The sequence below is a fragment of the Taurulus bubalis genome (genome assembly GCF_910589615.1).
Source record: "Taurulus bubalis genome assembly, chromosome: 1".
Taxonomy (NCBI): domain Eukaryota; kingdom Metazoa; phylum Chordata; class Actinopteri; order Perciformes; family Cottidae; genus Taurulus; species Taurulus bubalis.
In genome coordinates this window covers 40,020,756-40,045,212 of record NC_136589.1, presented here as the reverse complement: position 1 = coordinate 40,045,212, position 24,457 = coordinate 40,020,756, and the positions used below count along the sequence as shown (strand labels likewise).

General features: G+C 42.5%; 1 protein-coding gene across 1 annotated transcript in view; it reads left to right on the top strand.

Annotated features, from left to right (window-relative positions):
* The first annotated feature begins 954 nt into the window (after positions 1-954).
* atp1a2a (ATPase Na+/K+ transporting subunit alpha 2a) overlaps positions 955-24,457 on the top strand; it is a 31,985-nt gene continuing 8,482 nt past the window's right edge. The window contains exons 1-14 of the mRNA XM_079227816.1: positions 955-1,251; positions 4,662-4,775; positions 5,184-5,318; positions 6,440-6,557; positions 8,034-8,302; positions 10,205-10,403; positions 11,397-11,506; positions 13,861-13,995; positions 16,128-16,207; positions 17,711-17,820; positions 18,873-19,048; positions 22,050-22,186; positions 23,077-23,227; positions 24,006-24,174. Of these exons, the coding sequence (XP_079083942.1) occupies positions 988-1,251; positions 4,662-4,775; positions 5,184-5,318; positions 6,440-6,557; positions 8,034-8,302; positions 10,205-10,403; positions 11,397-11,506; positions 13,861-13,995; positions 16,128-16,207; positions 17,711-17,820; positions 18,873-19,048; positions 22,050-22,186; positions 23,077-23,227; positions 24,006-24,174 (2,167 nt within the window). The 5' untranslated portion in view covers positions 955-987. The remainder of the gene's footprint in view (positions 1,252-4,661; positions 4,776-5,183; positions 5,319-6,439; positions 6,558-8,033; positions 8,303-10,204; positions 10,404-11,396; positions 11,507-13,860; positions 13,996-16,127; positions 16,208-17,710; positions 17,821-18,872; positions 19,049-22,049; positions 22,187-23,076; positions 23,228-24,005; positions 24,175-24,457) is intronic.

The following is a 24,457-nucleotide window of genomic DNA, read 5'->3' as shown; positions in this document are numbered from 1 at the left end:
TACAATTCCGTTTCACAGCCGCAGTGGTTCACACATTAAATATATTACTGTAAAGTTACATGTACTGTTTCCCATGCATGATATGTCGAAAACAAATTCCCTTAGATATTATTTGACTGGCCAATTAACATTACGTTGTATCCGTGTCTGTTTTTCCCCTGCAGGACGACCACAAAATATCTCTGGATGATCTGGGAAAACGCTATGGAATGGACCCCACGAGGGTAACGGCACACTAGCAGTCTCATTTACACATGCACACATGCACACATGCACACATGCACACATGCACACTGGCACGCGACAAAGAGCCGCTGTGATATCCCCTCACGAAGTCTGTACTGGTGAGCAACATGCAAACGGAGACCAAACATTACTTTGGTCAAGTTAGATGCACCGCAGCGTCCCCAGCTCACCTTGAGCCTCATTCATCTTTAATCCCTCAATCACACACGCACACGCACACTTTGACACCACAACTCTCACAATCCCATACACTGACACAAGCATATCACGCAGGTTTTTATGCTGTAAACACATTTGCTGCTTACCTTACGTTTGACATTGCAGGTGAAATGAAACACATTTTTATCTGTTTGAGATTAGTATTTGAAAAAAAACTACAAGAAGGTGCTCCGAAAATATCGCTGGCTGTAAAATTGTCAAAAACTTGCATGATAAAATGCCAATTTGTGTTTTTTCTTTCCCCCAATATAATAAAATAAAATAATTTCAGGCTCTTACATAGGTTTTCTTTAAATCAGACCTTGACACTATTAGGCATAAAATCATGAAATGTTTTCAAATAAATTGTCATCCAACGGTTTAAAGACATTGAACCTCAGATGAGGAGAGTCACCTGCTTTATTATCCTCGTGGCGTTAAACAGGCCAGGCAGGAAGACTTGTTCTGCAACTCTAGCAGTAAAATTGCTTTTTAAGCGGTGGTGAAAATGGGGTCGTTGTGTTGTAATAAGATTTCCAGCGCATGCAAAAAAAAAGAAGAAGAAAAAAGGCATTCATTCCTAAAAATGACTTCCCCCCTCAGGGCCTGAGCAACACCAGAGCTTTGGAGGTTCTGGCCCGGGACGGTCCAAACGCCCTGACCCCGCCGCCCACCACGCCGGAGTGGGTCAAGTTCTGCCGTCAGCTGTTTGGCGGCTTCTCCGTCCTGCTCTGGATCGGTGCCGTCCTCTGCTTCCTGGCCTACACCATCCAGGTGGCCACGGAGGACGAGGCGCCCAATGACAACGTGAGTGCCTGCTGGTAAAACACGCACATACACGTGCACGTACATGTGCAGGCAGGCACACACCGTACATATTAATCACACACGGGGAGAGATGCAGGTAAAAGGGAGACAAATGAAGACGAAGATGGGAGAATCCACCTGCATCATTATACTGTATTTTCAAGATGGAGGTCTACATAGAGAGAGATGCATACATGCAAACAGAATATACAGACATATTGCACACTCCAAGCATTCTTATCTTGACCCTAAATTTGCTTTCAGAAGTTTTTTTTGTTATCTAAGTTACATTTTTTAAGTCGGCCATTGTTCCTGGGTTACTGGCATATCTTGATTAATCTCTTGACACTGGCATTCAGGGTGTTGATCAATTTATCCAACATTTCTTCCATTGAAGAAGAATCTAAAAATATGCTAAGGATCTTTCTAAATGCATTCCAATTAGCTTAGCATCCTTTTGCATAGCTGCTAAAATGTGTGAAAACTCCCTTGTGCATTTAGAATGTGTCAAAATCTGAATTACATTTAATTGATTGAGGAGAGCTTCAGCCCAGCTTGCCTCTTAATAAGAAAGTAAATAATGCCGCCCGTGTAATATTGCCTCATAAGAAAGATTAATCTTCCAAGTCAAACAAATCTTGAATGAAATATTTGCTGTTCATTGTAATTTCTGTGGAGGCGTTAACAAAACGATAACTTCATATGATCATTACAAGACAATATCATAATTCCACTGAAAGACAAGAAATGGTAAACGTTATTTAAAAGCGCCGCACATATTAAAGCAGAAACACGTATTGTACATATTCACGCACTAACTTACCTGGGTCCTAGTGCCCCAATGGTTTGTGACTAAGTGACTGATGGGAACATCACGTTTGGAATTTGTTTTTTTTATCATGCCGCGTGACTTGTTTCCGGAGAGGAGGGCCGTCGTTGTGAGAGGCTCTGGTGTTGGAGTACAGAAAGCTTAGCTTCGTCTTATGAAAAGATTTTCAATGTCATGGCTGACTATTTAGCTGACGAGGAAAATGTGGATGCAGTGCAAGATTTTAGAAAGAGACTTTCTCCTTGAGAGAAACTTGATGATTTATAAAAAAGTTTTACTACATACTGCAGCTGCCACTCAAAAGTCTGCCGCTGTTGCACGCTCAATGCATTCAATTGGGACTTACTACGTTCTCATAACAAGGCACCTTGAACTTTGACCCTCTGGCTCACATACTTGCGCTTCACATACTCTGGCACAGAGGATTGTGGGTCAGAAAAGTAAAGAATGCCGGCTTGCATGCTGCCACCGGATAGAACATCCTGGTATTTTTAGCATACTGCAATTGACATACCATGTATTGGGACATGCTAAATATTTGTATGGCAAACTAAACGGTTGTTAAGACATGACAACAAGTGAAAAAGCCAATAAAAAAAGGTTGTATTGCTCTGTAAGGCCCTTTCCATGATGCCTGGCAAGAACAAATGCAGTGGACGTACATCGATGTGAGGAGTTATTATATTTGTGCGCTCTAATTCAATACTGGACCAATTTACTCCCCCTTATTCACTTAGACACACAAACATGGGGGAAGAAGGGTCCAGGTTGGAAAAATATCAAAGTTACTCTATATAATACATCCTAAATCTAATCTTAACTTAAAGGTTAGGAGTCCAGAAAGTGTAATAATACTATATGTTGGTGACTTTCCTTCCCTGCGGGGAGATTTTTTGAATATGACCTTAACTTAACCAGGATGGCCTCCTGAGAGCTTAATCTCCGCTCCGAGAGTCCCGGCCCAAATGGCAGCGCAATTAGGTCACTTGAACCGACACGGTAAGAAATCCACGGAAAGAAATAGAGTAAAGAAAGACAATGGAAACATCTGAATAGGGGGGAAAGAATCCTACTTAAAAACACATTAAAACCCAACATGACCCACCTCTCCCTTTGAGTGTGATGTAAAATTAACCACTGACACTGGCATCGGCCCCGGCGTTAGTAGGGATAAAAACTCAGACCACCCTCTGTTCAAATGGAGCCAAGCAGCCATCCATACTGCACTTTATGTCTCTGAATCATTATGCAATCATCACCCAGCCCCAGACAGCATTAAACCCTTGCATAATATACAGTAGCATACAGTAAGGTTTGACACACACATGCACATGTGCTGACTTTAATCTCCCTCTGTTTAATCTCCACGTTCAGTAGCGAGTGTGTGCAGCTGGATGCTCTGCTGCTTCAAAAGCCCCCGACTGCCTGCAGATTTGGCACTTTGAGCCTTTGCATAATGTACAAGCAGTTATTTAAGAGGAAAATCCCCCCTCGCAGGGCCGCACACATCGCTGTTAAACTTCATTTTTTAACACTGTATTGATGGATTTATTGAGCCGAAAGATTGCATTGTCTTCTTTTCGGTGTGAGATAAATGTTTTTAGCTTCCCCGGGCTTCTGAAAAGCACAGCTGAATTTACATAATTTACTGCCACGTTTTAGAATTTTATGTCCTCAATCTGGGAAGCGAAACATGAATTATTTCAATCCTTTAAAGTTTAGTAGATTCAAATGTGTCACCTGCCCGGACAGATGTTGCCCCCGCTTGTACAGCTGGTGAACAAGTGTCTCAAGAAGAGAGCAGAAGCAAGAGAGCTGAGCTCAAATCCTGCAAAAAAACACAAAATAAAACTTGTGAAGACACAACCCAGGAGCTGCAAAACCGAACGCCGAGTTAGAAGCGAATGTCGTAAACACCGACAAAACACCCTGTTGTTGCTGTCAAATGAAAGCAGCACTTTCCAAAATGGGAAACCTTTCAAGGTTTAAGAATTTCATTTTGCAGGAGTCCAGGACATCCAGTACAGTACACCAGCTGGCAGGCGCTTTCATCCAAAGTGGCTTCCTGTCTTGTTTGCATCAATGAGAGCTGCATCTAGAACAGCTTTTTTCACTGCTAAAACTACGAAATATGTCGCAGGAAATAAACACCAGAATACATTTTCCTGGCTCTCACACACAAAACACGAGTCTACAGAGCCGGGCTCCAGCTCAGAAAAGTGTCTCATGGTGGTCCCGCAGATCAGAGTCTCAGTTCTGGGTTTTCTGGGTTTGGGAGACAGCTGTTCACTCGGACTAACATTGAAAGAGGCGTCCAAGATGACAGGAATAGAACACGAGAATTCAGCTCCATAGGACGGCTTCTCCTTTTAAATCTCCCACTAAGACCTGAGAGCTTCTGCAGGTTTTCTTGCTCCTTAACTCTTCCCTTGCACTCTGCATTTAAGTTTTTTTTGTGGACGTTTTAAAACCGCTTCCAGGTTATTAAATCCGCTTTTCCGGCGCTTTAAACGCGCCTCGCACGAACCAAACTAAGTCGATGATGACGCCATGCTCCCCCTGTGGCTCGGGTTTGTTTCAGTTGTATCTGGGCGTGGTGCTGTCGGCCGTGGTCATCATCACCGGTTGTTTCTCCTACTTCCAAGAGGCCAAGAGCTCCCGAATCATGGACTCCTTCAAGAAAATGGTGCCACAGGTGAGTTGATGCGTTTGGCGTAATCGCACAGCTTTCTGAGTCAATAAGCCGTCCCTCAAGTAGGGCTTACACACTCATCTGTGTGGAAACCTAATAAGCTTGCACAAAGGAAGAATAAATGTTTGAGCCAACTTCGGGTTGTGAGTGTGTTTGTATAAAAACTCCCCTCGCCTCATCCACCTCTGGCACTTCGATTGCCTAATTCTTTAATCTATTTAGGCTCTTTTCACTCCCTCCTTTTCCACTACCTGTCTCTCTCCTTTTCCTTTTCATCTCTCCATCTCTTCCTTTCACATACCTCTTCCCCCTCTGGCTTTTTATCGCTTCTTCTTCCTCTGACTAAATCCTCTCTCTGTTCCACAAACTCTCTCCTCTCTCGTCTCTCCCTTCCCTTTTTCTCCATGCCAGCAAGCGTTGGTGATCCGGGAGGGGGAGAAGATGCAGATCAATGCTGAGCTTGTGGTGGTGGGAGATCTGGTGGAGATCAAAGGCGGAGACCGCATCCCAGCTGACCTTCGAGTGGTCTCCTCCAGCGGGTGCAAGGTAGGGGGAGGGGTGCTGGGCTCAGTGGGATAGCAGTTGCTCAACTGACTTTGGTCTTTCTCTCTTTTTTTATTCTGTACTTTAGTTTGAATCAATTACTGTTTGTCATGTTCACCATCGTGTTGTCCTCACTCATATGTACACATACATATACACGGGTCATTTTGACCCCGAGGACAACGGGAGAGTTTTAAGCTAGTGTGCGAACACGCTAACGTTTGCTAGTTAGCGCAAAAACAAGGCTGAGGCCGATGGGAATGCCATTGGAATCAACAGCTTTGGATATCGTTGCCAAATTTCATGCGAATCCACTCGACAGTTGCTGCGATATTTCACTCCAAACCCCAAATGTTCACCTTTTTTATTGCTGCCAACAAGCAACATTTTAGTCAGACATGAATGCACACGTTACGTACATACAGTCTTTATGACTTCCTTTACATCACAGCGAAAAATTATTTAATGTTGTGCAACTTGAGTACCACGTATTCACCCAGCATGATTTTTCAGCGGCATATCTTTAGTGGGTTTGACTGGATGCTAGTTGCTACAGCTAGCCAGTAACTGAAGGTTAGCTCTACTTCTCATGAGGTCAGACTGGGCGCTACAGTGACTCACTATCGCCTCTCGAGGTATATAAGTGGTATTACAAGAGAGGACAAGCTAGCTGGTTAGCTAGCTGGTTAGCGTAGATGCCTCTGCAACACAATGCATAGACGTGTTTGACACTGTAGCCTCTTCACGTTCTGTCGATTGTATTCGTTCACTTTTTAAATCTTTCACATTGCACCGCAGAATCCTCTTCACTCACTTTAACTCACTTTGTTTCCGTGCTTACTGACGCTATAGGATGACGTGTCTGCGAAATGTCACACATCTATCTTGAGCTCATCGCACTGGATTCTGCAGCATTGTATTACGACTGGTAATTAATTGCATGCACGTCTCCCCCTTGTAGAGGATTGCGGGAAAAATAACCAGAAAACGGTTTTGACACGACAAGAGTGCTGCACTTGTTGCTGATAAGTGGCGCTGCTCTCATTTCCACCTTGTCAGCCTCAACACTTCACTCTCTCCGTCTCACTGGGTAACACCGTTCCTTCTCTCCTCCACCTTTTCAGGTGGACAACTCGTCTCTGACGGGAGAGTCAGAGCCTCAGACGCGCTCCCCAGAGCTCACAAGCGACAATCCTCTGGAAACTCGCAACATCTGTTTCTATTCCACCAACTGTGTTGAAGGTCAGTGGGCCACATCTGGCTGAGATTGTCTCTAATCGCCCTTAAAGGTTTCTTTTTTTTCCCATCTGGAGATCAACATTGTTTTGGCTTTATCGCCCAGCCAGGAGCGTGTTTCGGTGCACTTCTCAGAACAGACGTCCCTCCGTCCCGCAGGAGTGTGTTGTTATTGGATTTTGAATGCATTGAGATTATTAATGAGCGCTTTAACCAAAAGGGATTTCATTGAGTATATTAGCTGCTGTCAATCATCAAACAGTGATGCATTTTCATATTAGAATCTAAACTCTAATGTAGGTTGACGTATGACGTTTGCCTCTAAAGTACATTCATATTTGAAAAAACCTTACTAGTTTTAATAATATATTTTTGAAGATCCAGTCTGTATTCTATCCGGCCATCATTTGTCAGTCAATGATTTACCTGAGGCTCAAAGTTCACTCGTGAGCTTGGAAACAGTTGAGAAACCAAACCAACCACAAGCTCCCTTTAGTAAATGTTCAGGAGCTTTCAATCATATCGCAAAATCCTCTTCAGTAGATGTCAAGCCCTGTTGTCACGCGATTGCAGAATTTAAAGTTTCCATTTTAACGACTTCTTGTCTGTGCTGACTTAATGTCTGAGATTCAGGTTTTTATTGCATCCTATCTCTAACACGTAATAACACAATTTGAAGAAAAATAAATGTAAAGTTCAATATCAGTAATACAAATAATCTATGTCTATAAACTCCATTTTATGGAAGCCCGTTTCTGCCACAAAAAATAATAATTTTGAGATAATAAAGTCAAAATTATTTTGAATTTTTATTTAAAAAGAATGTTGCGGCGGCAACAGGCTTCCATAAAATTTAGTCTGCAGCCTTACAGTCTATTGTTTAATATATATCTGTGTGTTGTGTGTGTGTGTGTGTTGTGTGTGTGTGTGTGTGTGTGTGTGTGTGTGTGTGTGTGTGTGTTTTCTCATGATGTCTAGCTAAGCAGATAGTTCGGGTTTAATTTTTTTTCTTCTGATTTTGAGATTTCTGCGTCCAATCTAACATAATGAAGGTAAATTTAAAATTTTGCGGTGCTCACAGCTTTAGAGAAGACATTTTAATTACATTTTACTTCCTGAAACAATGTCCCCGTTACTCTGTATAATCCTCATATCTCTTTCTCAATTTGCAATGAAAAAAACAAAACAAATCCCTGTAAATTCTGCTGAGGTCTGTAGATCCCATTATTTGTATTTCATGTGAGTCTGTTTCTCTCCTCACTCACTCAGTCCATGTGCTCCACCATCAATAACTGGCCAACACCTGTAATTCTCCTCCATCCATCACCACTCTTTATCCGGCCCATCAGCCAGCTGAGGGCTGGACATTAGTTTAAAGAGCTCTCTCCAACAAAATATAATAGACACCATTATAAAGAATATGACATCTACCTGACTTTGTTGTTGTGTTTTTAACTGATGCTTCTGGCCGCTCCCTCTCAGGTACGGCCCACGGCGTCGTGATCGGCACCGGCGACCGGACGGTGATGGGTCGCATCGCCACGCTGGTGACGGAGCTCGAAGTCCGCCGCACGCCCATCAACATCGAGATCGAACACTTCATCCACCTCATCACGGGCGTGGCCGTCTTCCTGGGCGTGAGCTTCTTCATCCTGTCGGTCATCCTGGGCTACACCTGGCTGGAGGCCGTCATCTTCCTCATCGGCATCATCGTGGCGAACGTGCCCGAGGGGCTGTTGGCTACCGTCACTGTGAGTCCTGTGTGTGTGTGTGTGTGTGTTTGTTTGTGTGTGTTTGTGTTCCTCTTTGATATAAGAGCGGCTCATCATCAGAAGCTTTTTCCAGATTTTCCCGTAAAAAATATCTCAATCTTCAATTTTCAAAAAATAAGCATGGACAGGACAGAATATGCTTCTGGGAATAGTGAACAGAACCGCGGGTGAAAGTCATAGACTGGCTGCCGTCACGTAAGCAAACAAAGGTTAAAGACGGTTTGCTTTGCAAACGGTCATTTTTAATTAGATTTTTACTTTGATGATGACATAAAAAATCAAAAAAACCTTAAATGAGCGATGGTAATGTGTCATGTATAGCATCATGGTTGCACTCCATTTAAAGCTGTATTCATTGGTTTGATTTTAAATTGATTTGGCACAATTGCAAGCTGACATGCATTTTAAAGTTACGGAGAACATATTAGCAAACAATTTGACACCGTTTTTAAACATCCAGCACGCACAGAGCAATATTATCATTCGTTTAATATCTTTTGTTTTTGGTGGCTCTGTGGCGCTACGCTACGCTACGCTGCGCTACAATAAGATAAGATACAATATGATATATTTAGAATACGATTTACTTAACAATGTACTTTATTTGCCCCAAAGGGACATTTTTCTTGGACTTGCGCACATGATATGGCACCATATGGCAACTTTGGCCCAGTGGTGAGCGGGGTCGTCCTTCAATCAGAGGATCGGCGGTACGAACCCCGGCTCCGCTAGCCCATGCCGACGTGTCCTTGGGCAAGACATTTAACCCCAAAGTTGCTCCTGCAGCTGTGCCTACGGTGTGTTAGTTAGCTCCTCCTATCCGCGTATGAATGGGTGTGAATGGGTTGGAAGACTAGAAAAGCGCTTTACACGTACAGGTGCATTTACCATACTGGCTTGTTTGCTGAAAATAGGCATCTGAGGCTGCTGGAAAAGGTGTTGATGAGTCTGGAGTTTGTCATGAGCTAAAAGAGGCTTAACTGTAGCACTAAAAGGGGGTAAATGCAGAGTTGGGTGTTAATTCTCCGCGGGTGTGTCATCTGGAGCAGCTGTGTTCTCATCACAGCTGCATTTGAACTATTGTTAACATTTTGTTAACATCAAAATATGGACGATTGCAGAACTGAGCCAGTTCAGGATCCCTCATCTCGTGCCTGCTGGCTCCCTGTCATGCTTTACTGGCACACCTAAATGGACCGGAGCCATCATCAATGATATTAGTTATGCCTCTGCTTTTTCCCAACACTAATGTACCCTCAGTGGATGTTAGCTGTAGTAGCTCTAATGACACTAAAGCAAAGCAGGTGATTTATCACTGAGTGAGTTGCTCAAATGTTGAAGTGAATCAAACCTTTTCTGCAACAATAAACAAAGTTGCTGCTGAGGTGGATGCCAGCTGGCATTTGAAATACCATCAGTCGACATTCCACTGGTCACAGAAAATAAATGAACTTCCAGTGACTGGTTTCTTTCGTTGCTTTCGCTTTAAACACGCCGTGAGTTGTGTGTAGAAATATTTGTCTGCGTTTGTGAGCAGCGCGGTTAGCTTTAATTTATGTGCCGTTGATGTGTCTCTCACTGCATATGGAATGTGTCTATTCATCGCATTTTATGTCCCTTTGCACCTGCTGTTAACCAGCCAACCAAATACATGCATACGGACACACACACACACACACACACATATGCTGTAAGGCACCTGGACCACGCATGGTTTCACATGCACAAACACTTGAACGCACCGGTGCGTGCACATGCTCTCTTCCCTGGCTGACTAACAATCATCCATCCTCGCCTCCTATCTTCATCCTCCCTGCCTCTCTCTCTCTTTCTCCCTCCTTCCTCTCTCTCTCCCTCCCTCACCTCCCACCGTCCTCCCAGGTGTGCCTGACTCTCACCGCCAAGCGAATGGCGAAGAAGAACTGTCTGGTGAAAAACCTGGAGGCCGTAGAGACTCTAGGCTCCACCTCCACCATCTGCTCTGACAAGACGGGCACGCTGACCCAGAACCGCATGACCGTGGCCCACATGTGGTTCGACAACCAGATCCACGAGGCGGACACCACCGAGGACCAGACGGGTGAGAGGCAGAGATGGAAAAAAAAGGGATGGGGGGAGGGAGAGAGGGAGTGGAAGGAGCTTTGGGGGGAAGATGGGGAGAATAAATAAATAATAAAAGGAGGGAGAGAGACTGTGTGGGAATGGGAGTGTGACCACCTGCTGAAATTCATCTGTCCAATGTTCACAACGCCAACCCGACACTGCTGTTTGCACTTCCCTCTGGATTAATTGAGCAGCGGTGTGCCGTGTGGGCGGCACAACCGCCGGCCACAAACACGGCCTTAGCCAGAGTTCCTTAGCATCGGATTCCTGTCTCCTACCAAACACAGCCGAATTTCAAAGAAGCAGTAACCAAAAGGTTTGGAAATAAGTTAAAAAAACAAAACAAAAACAGGTGTTCTATGCATACTAATGAGTATTGAGTTCGGCATTCATACAGTAAATAGCTAGCAATGCAAAAGCCGAACAGTTGAAACAGTGAATGTGCTGAAAAAAAAGAAAAAAACACAGTGTATTCATTTTTCAGGAGTACAGGCTATTTTTTTTTTGCAGCTGTTGCAAGTTTTGGAGCCTTTTGCGCCCCGCTTTGTCAAGTCCAAGCACTCCAGCTGCAGTTTGCCACCGCGTACCTGCTGTATGTTGCATGATGCTATTCTATTCTCTTTGCACAACAACAGTGATAGTGACCACTCTAGCGGGTCGAGGATAAAATGAAAAATGAGTGAAGGTCCTTTTCAGCTCAAATTGGGTGGGATGAATGCAATTTTGATCAGAATTTCCAAACAGCTTTTACTTTTTTGAGACATTCTAGTTAAAAATGAATGCTATTTTCCAGACTGGGGAATAAAAAAAGTAAAAAATCCCTTCTGTCAAGGAATAAGGGATTGCTTTGTTATTTAGCTACAATATCCAGTGCCAGTCTGCGAACCAAGAGTTAAGTCAGTGGAATAAATACTGCATGAACCCCACTTAAAAGAAAGTCTAACACAGCATCCCTCTGCTATCCTCCCAGGTTTGGGCTTTGACAAGAGCTCTGCTACTTGGACCGCTCTGTCTCGCGTTGCCGGCCTCTGCAACAGAGCTGATTTCAGGGCCGGACAGGAGAACTTCCCCATCCTGATGGTATGATTCTCCACTCCACAGACACTACCACGCCAGTTTCCAACCCTTTGCATGGATGACTCAGTGTCATGAATGATCTGTACTCTCTAAAGCAGTGTGTTTGATCAAAGGATACTATAAGCAGAATTTTTTTAGATTTTGATTAAACAATGGATGCACGTTATGCATATGATGGGGGCTTTGCAGTTAATAAGCAGTGGTATTTCTATATTTTACTTCAAGTTACTGTGAGGACATTTTAACTGGTTATGAAACTGTCTCTATATGACCTACATAAGTAAAGGAGAAGATTGGCTATTCCTCTAGTTATTCTTAGTGCTTGTCATCGGATCACCGGGTTTGGATTCCGTGCAAAATCAGACGAAATGATGCCGGTTCACCAGAAAGTCCTTCAGCTCAGAGTCCAGCGGGACGAGCTCACCGTGGACACAGACCCAGATTCGGCTTCGCTGCCGCCTTTGAATAATACAGACCTGCAGACAGAGCTCTGGAGGGAGGTGGAGAACTGCGTGCCAGAGCTTCACGTCCCTGCTGGAGAGAACCAGGCCCAGGACCGATGGGCGCAGACCGCCAGACCCTGCTGCAGTAAAATGAGACTACCACTACCGCTTTTGTCCACAGGGACCGCCAGAATCAATACATCAAAGTTCCTTGTAGCTTTAAATAGAGAAGCTTTATTTCAACATCAAAATTCTTCATTGTACTGAATGTAAACATATATATATATATATATATATATATATATATATATATATATATATATATATATTTAAAGTCAGCGAAGATCTATAACAATGTATAACCTTATAAACTGATTATATGGGTTTATATCCAACATCTCAATCTGAAAAGTAACTAGTAACCAATAACTGTCATATAAATCATTATAAAATACTGTGGCGTATAGGTTTAACATATTTATAGCTATATAATGTATCTATAATATTCATGAAAGTACAGCAAATTACTTGAATAATCAATCAACAGTAAATAAAACAGTTCAGAATTATAAACAGTACCAACCTTCACCCGCATGGCACCCACAGTGGAAAAACAACCCGTTAAAATGATTTGTCAATACAACTTGACACACACACACACACACACACACACACACACACACACACGCACAGCATCATCATCCAAAAACACCCCTGGAAACAACTCCCCCACACTGACACACAGACGCACACACTGCTGGGCGGGTAAGTCAATAATATCTCAGTGTTCTACCGACCGCTGTCCTCCAACCGGCGCTACATTGACCTGAAGAGATTCTCCGTGTGGCGACAGGGATTACTGCTTCGTGACTGGTGAGAGCAGAAGCTGCATCCTTCCTCCCTGCATTGAGTAACAGCCACATCTCCCGACAGCACTCGAACGCAGCACAGTCCAGGCCCAGCAAGGCTGCACTGTGGCGTCACAAGAACAAGTCCACGTCTTCAGCCGGGAAAACAGAGGAATGGAATTTCCTTGATCTATTCATTCATTCATGAAAAGGCACAAACAAGGACAAGTATTGCAGGGCGCGGCTGTCCTTGTTCTGCGGCTGGTTATGAATGAGTAAACAGGAATAAAGAGGAATCTCTTGTCTTGGTTCGGCCCCCGTTGGTATATCGGTCAATCTGCTCAGCACAGTTTTAGTTTTGAAAAAAACACAATTCTCATTTCCGGGAGACAGAAAAAAGAGCTGCGGGCTCACAAGGTTGCAACCTATATATTTTTGCTGCGTTCACGCTGAGCCAGAGTTTCAGAGCACCGAAAACTAAGGAGTTTGGAGACGATGACGCTGAGACCCATCGCTATGTGATTGGGTCTCAGCAGGGACGACGTATCCTTCCCTGATTCGTCACGCCTCTACCACACGACTCTGAGACAGTTCGACCTCGTTGTCGGTCCAAGCAAAGAAATCTCTTGTCCCAACAATATTTATTTCCAACAGGTTTCTCCAGCTCTTCATATCCATCCTTTACATCCTTATCCCTAACAAAAATGCCCTTATAAACAAACTAATCAGCTGTATTTCTCCAGAAGAGATTGAGCTCCTTTAATCAAATTAGTCTTCAAATTAGTCTTCAACAGAAAACTCGGTTTTGCACTTTCATTACTTCCACATTAGATTGTTCCGTAACTTGAAAAACAACGTGGCCAAGTGTTGGTGATGCTCAGCAACCTGCATCATTAATGAGAACCCGTGATGGAAGTAAAGAAAGTCCTCTCAGCTTTACTGGGTTCAAGTTCCCTTCCGCCGCAGCATAGTGAACACCGGCAGCGAGACAGACAGCGCTCGCTTCTTAATATGCGCATGTGATGTGAGTGACTGGGCTAATGTGCGGCTGTGTGTGTTTCCCCAGAGGGAGACAGCGGGAGACGCTTCAGAGTCGGCTCTGCTAAAATGCATCGAGCTGTGCTGCGGGAATGTTCGGGAAATGAGATCTAGAAACACCAAAGTGGCAGAGATCCCCTTCAACTCCACCAACAAATACCAGGTACCGCACGGGCCGGATGCTGCTGCGGATGCAAGTCTGCAATAAACCCTATAGATGTTATAAGGTCTTTCTATTACAAATCTATTTAAAGCAGTTGTTTTCAACTTTTAGATTTTGTTTTATCCATAAATGTATTTTTGAATGTATTTCTAGAAATTGTTTGTTTAAAAATTTTTGTTCAAAATGTCTTTTTGGGGGATAATTCTGTTTTTGCTTTTAAATTGACGATATTATGATAAAAAAAAAAAAAGACTTGGAAAACATTTTAGAGTGAACCATGGTTCATTCATTTTGAATTAGTTTGAGCATGCTCTTTCCAGCAACAGCCTTTACATTCATGTTGCACATGTTTATGCTTTAGGCCTCAAGCAGAACACTGTTTGTCACAGAGAACATGTGTATTATTTAATATAGAAAGATACATATATATGGTTTGGGCTGGTTCTTTGAGACGATCACAGCCAACACATGATGCGTGTGAGTGGGTTGAGGTGAAGTGTAATAATACAATTGTCAAAGCATAAAGAAGTTCCATGTGACAACTGCCATCAAGAATCACACGGAGAACAGTTACAAAGGTTTTTAAATCTCTTTTCATTATAAGCAGCAGCAACAACAACAACAACCAAAAAGCACTGTCTACTGGGTGCTTCTACATTTTTCCACTATTTTCTGTCTACAATAGCTCACAACAGACACGTCAAGAGTCTTAAGTTAAGCTGCTTGCTTTGTTACATCCTGTAGGAGCAAAAAATACAAATATAACGATGAAAAAGTCATCACACAGAGCTTTAAAGGGGGATGTCGCTATTTTTCAAGCTTCCCCTATTATTTTTGTGTCAGTGTACGGGGTCAACATTGTTTTGAATGAGAGCTCTGCAGCCGCTGCAATGTGATTATATCAGGTACGTCCACTGGGCTCAGGTTCTTATTAAATTGGTCTGACACCATTCAAAAAAGGACTGTGAAATCCAATGTTTTTAGTTACGTTTTGCTGTTAGTCATTCTGTCTGACCAAGTCTAGCTCAAGGAGAAGTCTCGTCCTAAAACCTGGCGAGGGGACTTGTTATCGGAGAGCGAGCGGTGCCGGTGGTTGTTGTGTTGGAGCGCAGAAAGCTTAGTTTAATGTTATCTGAAAAATATCAACGTTCTAGCTGGATATTGAGCCGATTTAGACAATCTGGACGAGGCCTTGAGCGAGACCCAGAAAATAACAAACAGACCAGATCAAGTGAAATGTAAAGAAAAAAACATTGTATTTCTCTGTTGGGTCCTTTCCATAATGTTGTCAAACATTTATAACAATCTGAGCCATGAAGCGGACGTACATTGACGCTGAGGAATTAGATTGCAGTCGGTTCTGCGGCTGCAGCGCTAAATACTGGAACACTTAAAACATTGTTTTCCCCATTTTTCACTTCGACACAATAACATTGAAGAATAGAGTCCAGGTTGAAAAATACCCAAGTTACCCTTTAACAACAAGCTCAAGGGCAACGCAGCAATTAGGATAGGGGGGAATTTGTTCTGCTTGCTACACCCAGGCTTCTCCATCCTGTCTAGAGGTTTGAACCAGCGTATGAATAACACAACAGTGATGTTGAAGCACACAAAGGACTTCCTGCATGCATGTTGTGCACCTGTTCCCCCGATTTGAAATAGGGACGTATGTGTTGAGGAGGGGGGCGGAAAAAAAGCAATTTTGTTCTGGTTTTCTGAGATTAGATATGCTGTGACTCAGATACAAATTACCTGGGGGAGTGTGTGTGTGTGTTTGTGTGTGTGGTGGGAGGAATGCGCCAGGAGGTGTAAAACCACAGGAATACATGTGAGATTGAATGCTCCTTCAACATGGATAATACATGTGACTTACAATGTGCACTCGATAAGACTTTTATTTCAAACCATGTGGAAAAATATGACACGGAAAAGATATTTCTGGTACGACCATGAAACTCATTGTTGTCCTGAGATGCTTTTTACTTACAAAAAAAAGAAGAAACATTATAGACCAGCAAAAAAACATAATAACCAACTATAAAACTGCATGTTGCATCTTGTTTCAAAGTAAATCCTGTCAAGTCCTCACCAGTCTTTCAATGTCCTGCCATTTAATCTGTTTTCTCTTAAAGCTCTCTATCCATGAAGTGGAGGACGATGCCTCTGGTCATATTCTGGTTATGAAGGGAGCGCCAGAGAGAATCTTGGACAGGTTGGTCAATCACTAACGGGTCAATTATGTGTCTCCATTATGTGGTAGCACAGACTTTGTACTTCTTTTTCATTTCATTTAATTTCTTCCTTCTCTTTCAGGGATGTAGTGGATAGAAACTACACTGTTTCTAAAGGCTGTCAATATTTATGTTATAGCCATGTCTATAATGCATTATAAACAGACCTATAGTGCGTTATGATCTAATTAGCACCGTATATAATCAAGCTAATATAAGCACTAAAAAATATGAATCATGACTTATCAGATCTCACAACACTTTATAATTGCTGGCCATTCACTGACGTTGTTTTGCTTAGATCACAGTGTATTTTAATTCCTAAAGGGCATTGTAATCATATAAACTACGCATATAATGTGTAGGTTATTATAGGTTTATATAATAATAGGTTTATAATGCATTATAAACAGGGCCTCTGAGAAAGTGTAACTTTTTTTTTTAATTATTGTTAACAAATCTTATGAAAAGACCTTTGAATCGATCCAAGAAACAAACATTATCTGTGTATCCAAAACCTGAAAATAGCTCATTCCTTTGTCGACCAAAAAAACTATTAAAAACAATGTAGACAACATATAAAAAACACTTGACATGTTCCTCCATCATCATGAACATGTTGAGAATTACTGCACTGGAACACTAATGTGTATTCATCCACTGGTGGAAATAGTCCCCAACACTATTTACTCCTGGCCCGCTGTTTTAGAAAATGAGTTACCCTTTTAAAAAAACTAAAAACAATTAAACTATGAAGTCGTGACCTTTTTCCATAGGAGCTAATGGAGAGCCTCAGACAGGGTGGGGGGGGGGGGGGTGTGGGGGTGTGGGGGGGGGGTGAGAGAGAGAGAGAGAGAAACACAATGATGGTTTGGTGGTTTTTGGTCCTTTCAGGGAATTTGTTTAAAATTAGAAAAAAATAGAATAACCGCAGTCATATCCATTAAAAGTTTTTGGTTGTTACATAGTGAATGCAATGGGCGCTTGGATTGAGGTGCTGAAGAGTTTTGGTATATTGCCATGTTGGCCCAAGTGGGGCCCAGTTTCCCAAAATATGGAGTTTTTTTGGCGATGGATGTGAAACCCAAAATAAATCTTGACTTTTCACTCGTCGCGTATCATTGGGATGCTTGTTGAGTAACACTAGTAAGAAGGTCTGATAAGGGCGTAGTTTTGTTGCGTTGTTGACTTAACCTTGTGTTTTTTTTGCCTAACTCGATGTTTCACGATGTTAACCGCGTGTCATTGTGCGTGATACGAGGCCGATATGAGACGTATTCATAAAACGTGTTTTTTTCTGGGGCCTTGGTTGGATTCCCTTTCGGTCAGCCCAAAAAACTCATCTCCATCAACTACCAGTGGCTGATTTTTAGTACCATGCCCCTGTGGTAATACAGCGTTTTGTTAACAAGATTGCTATGCACACAGAGGCGATATGATTAGCTTTGGAAGCAGTAAAAGTATGACTAATAAATGTTTTACAGGTGCAGTAGCATCATGATCCACGGCCAGGAGCAGCCACTCGATGAAAACTGGAGTGAGGCTTTCCAGACGGCCTACATGGAGCTGGGAGGACTGGGAGAGAGAGTGCTCGGTATGTGTTCATCGGCCTGGGAATAGGCAGTGGGGAGAAGCGGTTGGACACAGCACTTAGATTTTATTATCTCCTCGGTAGAGAGGGTAGTTAAGCCACATGTCCCTCTAAAAGGGTAGAACGTTTTTAATGGCAACAGCGTAAATAAAAAAAAAAACGTTTTGGCACATGGAATAAAAGATGGAATGACCGTTGTTACACAAAATGTTAGAGATATGGGTTTCCTTCCTTTTTTATGTAATGTTATTGGAATGGCATTCAAGTCAGGTCAAACTGTGCACGAAACATGAAATAACATTGGGAAATGCCATAGACTCATTTTGGGTGAAAAATCATTCCCCCGAAGTTCAACTTTCGGTATCTCTCCAAGTGTTCAGCATCCAGACTCTTTAAATGTCATCGTTTTCACAACAACCGAGGGAAAAAGTTAGCTGGAATCTTTAAAAAAAAAAGAAAAGAAAAAGTGCCACAGGTAATAATTCTGTGCTATCATCGTTTTTGTTGGAGTAGGTGTCAGTGATGTGGAATAATGCAATTTTTGCAGTGAAACTCCTGGAATCATTATTAATTATTAAATCCCAGTCATGCCTCGGGTAATGAGGACGACGATGATGAGGATTGGGTCGGGTGTTTCACTTTTAGACCGAGCGTCTTATTGTGCTTTTACTCTATAGGGACACGCGAGATGCTATTATTTTCGATGGCTGTGGGTCATGAATTAATAAATGTGGCGGATTAAATTTGTATGTCAGACCTGGCTGCAACCTCCAAATCTAATAACTAAAATGAGAAGTGATTTGCATGCATGAGGCATCACTGCATGGAGGACGACGTGTTTTCTAAAGATGCCTTTCATATTTACATTTGTAGTGTTTTACTGTAAATACATTCTGTACACAGAGTGCATCCCTATTGTGTATTGCATGTTACACCCTCAGGGTCATTAAAGACTTTTCCACTTTTTAAAGTGCCAGATAAATTGTCAGAGCAACAAAACAACAGTACAGTATCTGCACTACACAATCACCTCACTGATCCCTCTCCTCTTGCAGGATTCTGCCACTTGAGTCTGTCTCCATCCCAGTTCCCTCGAGGATTCCCCTTCGACAGCGACGAGACCAACTTCCCCACCGAGCAGCTCTGCTTCCTGGGTCTCATCTCCATGATTGATCCGCCGCGTGCCGCTGTGCCCGACGCAGTGGGAAAATGCCGCTCCGCTGGCATCAAGGTAACCGGCTCCGCAGACTCACTTTTCATTGGAGTTCCTGAAAAGCCTTTTCCTCCTTGGCTTCATTTATTGGGCATTTCAGAGAAAGGGGTTTTCACGTCAAACGTCAAATCCCCCCAAAAACGTACCTCTCCAAGTGAGCATTGATTGATGATAATCGATGGATAAATTAAGATATATTGCTCAGACGAAACTGCTCATAACATATCCAGGGTAAATACTCAATACACAAAGCTGGACGGAAATGAGTGGAATTACAAAATCTTAAAGGTGCAGCGTGTAGGATGTGGCGGGATCTAACGGCGAGGATGCAGTTTGCAACCAACAGAAAATGCAGTGGTAATCAAGCGGGAAGGAGAACTACGGGAGCTAACGCAAAAAAGCATAGTGTTTGGTTTGTCCGCTCTGGGATACTGTAGAAAGACGCCGGTGTAACATGTACACGGCTCGTTCTAAACAATGACAACGATGACAACGATTCGTATTTTTCATAAATCGGGTGATTATACACTAAAGAGACAATTATTTATTAATATTATATTCCATTCAAGCCAATAGATGCACCTAAATGCCACAAACTGGCACTTTAAGAGAAGTAGAGATCCCTTTTTTTTTATGTGAAAATAAAAACCAACAGGCTCAGTGATGAACTCAGTATTTTCCAGTAAGACTTTTTAAAAGGTTTGTTTTTAAAGTACATTTGTTTTCATTAAATGTTAATCAATTGCAAATACGCACAGAGAAGACGTAATGTCAGAAGTAATAAGCCGTTAAACAAACGTTAAACAAACATATATCGGATAATGAGAAGAATACATCGTCCTTATTTCGGGGTAAAGAACTACAAATATGAGAAAAGGATTTTGCACAGTTCAATTTCAGGTACAGAAGTTATCATGCTTCCTTTGATAATACATTTTTGATAGACACACTGTAATTGGCTTAGAGAACAAACTAGAGGCAGAAGTGAGTGAAGATGTGGCTACAGGGAAATACATTGTTGAGTTTGGTTTAAAAAAAGCTACGAAACTGATGACATTGTCTGATAAAATGTTAAAATCACAAAGTTTTCTGAGAGTTTTAGTTGTAATATATAAACTTTGTTGTGGACTCAGGCGTTATATCAACTCTAAAATATGCCATGACTAACATCAGACTGAGTTCAAAACATTGTCTTTAAATGCATATATATATACATACATACATCAGTGGCGGATCAGCTGTTTAACAGATATACATATGTATACAGAGCGAACACCTAAACTCAAAACTAAACTGGGATTTAAAGTGGTTGATATGATTTTAAGAATATTCTTCTATGCACATGATTAATGATATAATTGAACTGCCTGCTTCGAGGCGCGTTAACGGGCTTCAAGTAACTGCTCGATATTGTCAGACTTTAGGGGCAGTCGGTGTGTTCTCTCTGATTGAAGTGGAAGAAGTCAATTTTGGACGAACACACACACATCCACAGCGGAACAGAGTGTGTTTCCTCGCAGCCCAGGAGGAAACCAGAGCACCCGGCTCTAATGACTTTTTATTGGATGTAGTGCTATCGTTTCAGTGAAATGTGAATCCTCGGTTCACAGCATCGGTCCAAAGGCTTTCATGCAATAATATACAGCGCTTTCCCCGTATTGCACCTTCCTTCAGCTCGTGTGTGTTCTGCTGTCGGTTATAATGGCGCTGGGGATTTCGAGAATATACTCAAAATGACTCCTAATTACCTACCTTTTCCTACGAGGTTCAGATGCAATAGATATTCAAAATAACGTCTTCCTTGCGGTTTATATAGATGCAGTTATGCAGGTAGATAATGACTCAAAAAACAAAGGTCTTACTCTCAGTCATAGCTCAGGTCACCACCAAAATAAAAAAGGTTATTTTCATAAATGTCCCAGACATTGACAGATTTGACATGATGTGAGATTTTGGAGGAACTGAGATTGAAACCCATTATACAGAATGCTCTTTTGTCACTTATAGGATGAAAAGAGAGGTTTTTAGTGTCAAAAAAAGCTCTGCGGTGTGCAAAGTCAAAGTAAAAGCACTTGCAACTAGTGTGTCTGGACTGAATAGTCTGAAGCTTGACTTCGCTGTGCAGCCTTTCTTTCTATTTATTATGTTTAATAATGGTATTTCTGCACCGTTGCAGATACAAACAGGCTACATTAATAATTTCAGTATTACACGATCTGTAGAATTATATCCCAGTGGCGCTGGGATATAATAAGAGCGCTGTATGGTCTGAAAGTCCACATTTATTGAAAGAAAATGTAATTAATTATTTCCAAAAAATTCACATTCTGCTTCAATCCATATATTTTGGTGATTAGCCTTTTCAAAAGGAACAGTTTCACCGCGAGGAATTAATGCTGTATGCTCTCCCGCCATGCCGCACACAGAGGGAGGCGTTCACCTGTGTCAGCAGCAAACATACATTTAGTCATAAAATACCATGCCAGACATTTGAAGCTTGATTCGAAAACCTTAATAAAAAGCTTCAAATATATAAGAAAAGACAATCGGCACAGCGCTAGAAACTAGTGAAACATTGTTGAAGGGAAATTAAAATATGCTGCCTGAAAGCAGTCATTACATGGTTGACATTATCGCAGGTGTACTGGAGGTCAAAGAATGAAAATTAGCACATTTTTTGGGACGTACAGTTGTTTTTGTTGAGTTTTTTTCTTGTTTTTGGACTCACAAACCCTCATTTTTAATAGCTTCTGTCACAATCACACTGCATGGCCGGTGGGAAAACACCAATCAAGATGTTGGTTGGAGTGCGCTGACAGATTTGAACCCTTAACCCCCTGATAGTGCCGCTCTTTCCCGGTGTAACTACACCACACATTCGGATGACTTATGGCCCCTTTAAGGCCCGTGTCGCGACTGTAGCTCAAGCGTGCTAGGATACGTGACATACAGATGAGAAACAGAGGGGCTGTAATGTGATAACGCTCTGTGATTTACGGGATCTTCCGTCTGCCGTCAGGTGATCATGGTCACAGGGGACCACCCAATCACGGCCAAGGCCATCGCCAAAGGGGTGGGCATCATCTCTGAGGGCAACGAGACGGTCGAGGACATCGCCGAGAGGCTGAACGTCCCTCTCAGCCAAGTCAACCCCAGGTGTGTGTCTAAACATGTTTTGATATTATTTAGTAGACATCTAAGATAAGAGATGAGATATGATATTCCTTTGTTAGTCCCGCAGCAGACGAGTAAAGTGCACACAAGAGACATATAGTCAAAATAAAAAAAACAAGTAATATACAGAATCCACAATAACAATATTATATATACAGACAGAATACAATTTATTTATATTGCATCGAAGTTGCATTGAAGTGATTCAAGTGAATAAAGTGTGTTTTTGTGGTGTACTGGGAGCTCAGCTGGTTGTGCAGCCTGACAGCAGCAGGAAGGAAGGATTAGCGGTACCTCTCCTTCACACACAATTCGTGTTTGAACTAGTGTGCAATGTACATACTGTGTATTTTTATGGAAATATGCTCAGACCAGATTCTAGTTTATCCTTTTGGGCACCCCAGGTCTACAGGATGTGTGTGCATGTACCACTCTCACCTCTCTTCGTTGAAGGTGACGCTAAAGCTAGCAGACGATTAGCTTAGCATGAAAACTGTAAAAGGGGCTCCGTCCAAAGTTAACAAATGTTACATGTCTTTTGTTTCGGGAAAAACTCCCTCAATGGTGGAGAAAATGAGACATCAGGAAGATCACGTTCTATGCAATAGATGCCTTTTGCACAGAGTAGACAAGTCAAGACGCAATATGGAACATCCGAATGAGAATATTAATATTACTGTAGCTGACAACTGATTGAGCTCTGCCTTGAAATAATGTGAAACATGCTGTATCAAGACGGTCAGACTATCTGAAATCTGAGAAAATGTCAACTCTCTCTTTTGAATAACGATCCCCGATGTCACTGACTCCTTACTGTGTGTGTGTGTGTGTGTGTGTGTGTGTGTGTGTGTGTGTGTGTGTGTGTTTCCCAGGGATGCCAAGGCTTGCGTCATTCACGGCTCGGACCTAAAGGACATGAGCCCCGAGTATCTTGACGACCTGCTGAGGAACCACACTGAGATAGTGTTCGCCCGCACCTCCCCTCAGCAGAAGCTCATCATCGTGGAGGGCTGCCAGAGACAGGTCAGTGGACAGGAGTGTGTGTGTGTGTGTGTGTGTGTGTGTGTCTGGGTCTTTTTGAGAGCGTACAGCTGAATACCAATATGTGTGTTTCTATGAATGTAAAACCATGTGTGTGTTTGTGATGAAGGCTGTCTGAATGCTTGAATGTGTCTGCTTATTTCTTAAGTGTGGAGGAACGGTTGAATGTGTGTGTGTGTGTGTGTGTGTGTGTGTGTGTGTGTGTGTGTGTGTGTGTGTGTGTGTGTGTGTGTCTGTCATTTAAGGCTGAATACAGTTTACTGTGTGTGTCACTCTTTGTGTGTGTTTGAGCTATTTGTTAGTGCGGTGGTTGAATGGATGAATACAGGCTTATGTATGTGTGTGTGTGTGTGTGTGTGTGTGTGTGTGTTTGGAAGTGTGTGCAGGTCCATTTTAAGTATAAGGTTGAATAACGAGTGCATATCTGCACCGCATATAAACTACGTCGTCGACTCGTATATTAAACGCTACAGCCTACACATGCCTTCATGTTCATGCGTGTGCGCTTGCACACAGCTGCATATATTGAGGTCGTGCTACAATACGCCCCGACTTATTCACTCTCGATCTGTGTGACTGAGCGATCGCAACTCAATTCCATTTTTCATTTAATCTCCCCAGAGCTGCTTTGAAAAGACATTATTAGGACCGAAGGGGTGGGGGAAGGAGAGGGGAATGGAGGGAGAGAAGCTTAAATCACAGTACTTATCGGTTCTCTTCTTGACACTTTTTTGTTTTGCCGGTCCTCGTGGGGTTGCAGGGTGCGATCGTGGCGGTGACGGGCGACGGCGTGAACGACTCCCCGGCCTTAAAGAAAGCCGACATCGGCGTTGCCATGGGGATCTCCGGCTCCGACGTGTCCAAGCAGGCGGCCGACATGATCCTGCTCGACGACAACTTCGCCTCCATCGTCACCGGAGTGGAGGAGGGTGAGTGCGGGGAGGGGGGAGAGAGAGAGAGAGAGAGAATGGAATAATAAAAGAGTTAAAGAGGAAAAATAGGGAGGAAGGATGAAAAATGACAGGGTTCTTACGGTCATGGAAAACCTGGAAAAGTCATGGAATTTTAAAATGGTTATTTCCAGGCCTGGAAAAGTCCTTGGAAAAAATAAAATCCCCAAAGTTTTGGGAAAAGTCATGGAAATGTGTTTTGTTCATGTGTTCATGTTGTTCATTTACGCTGAGTTTGAAATAATTAATATGCTTTTAAAAA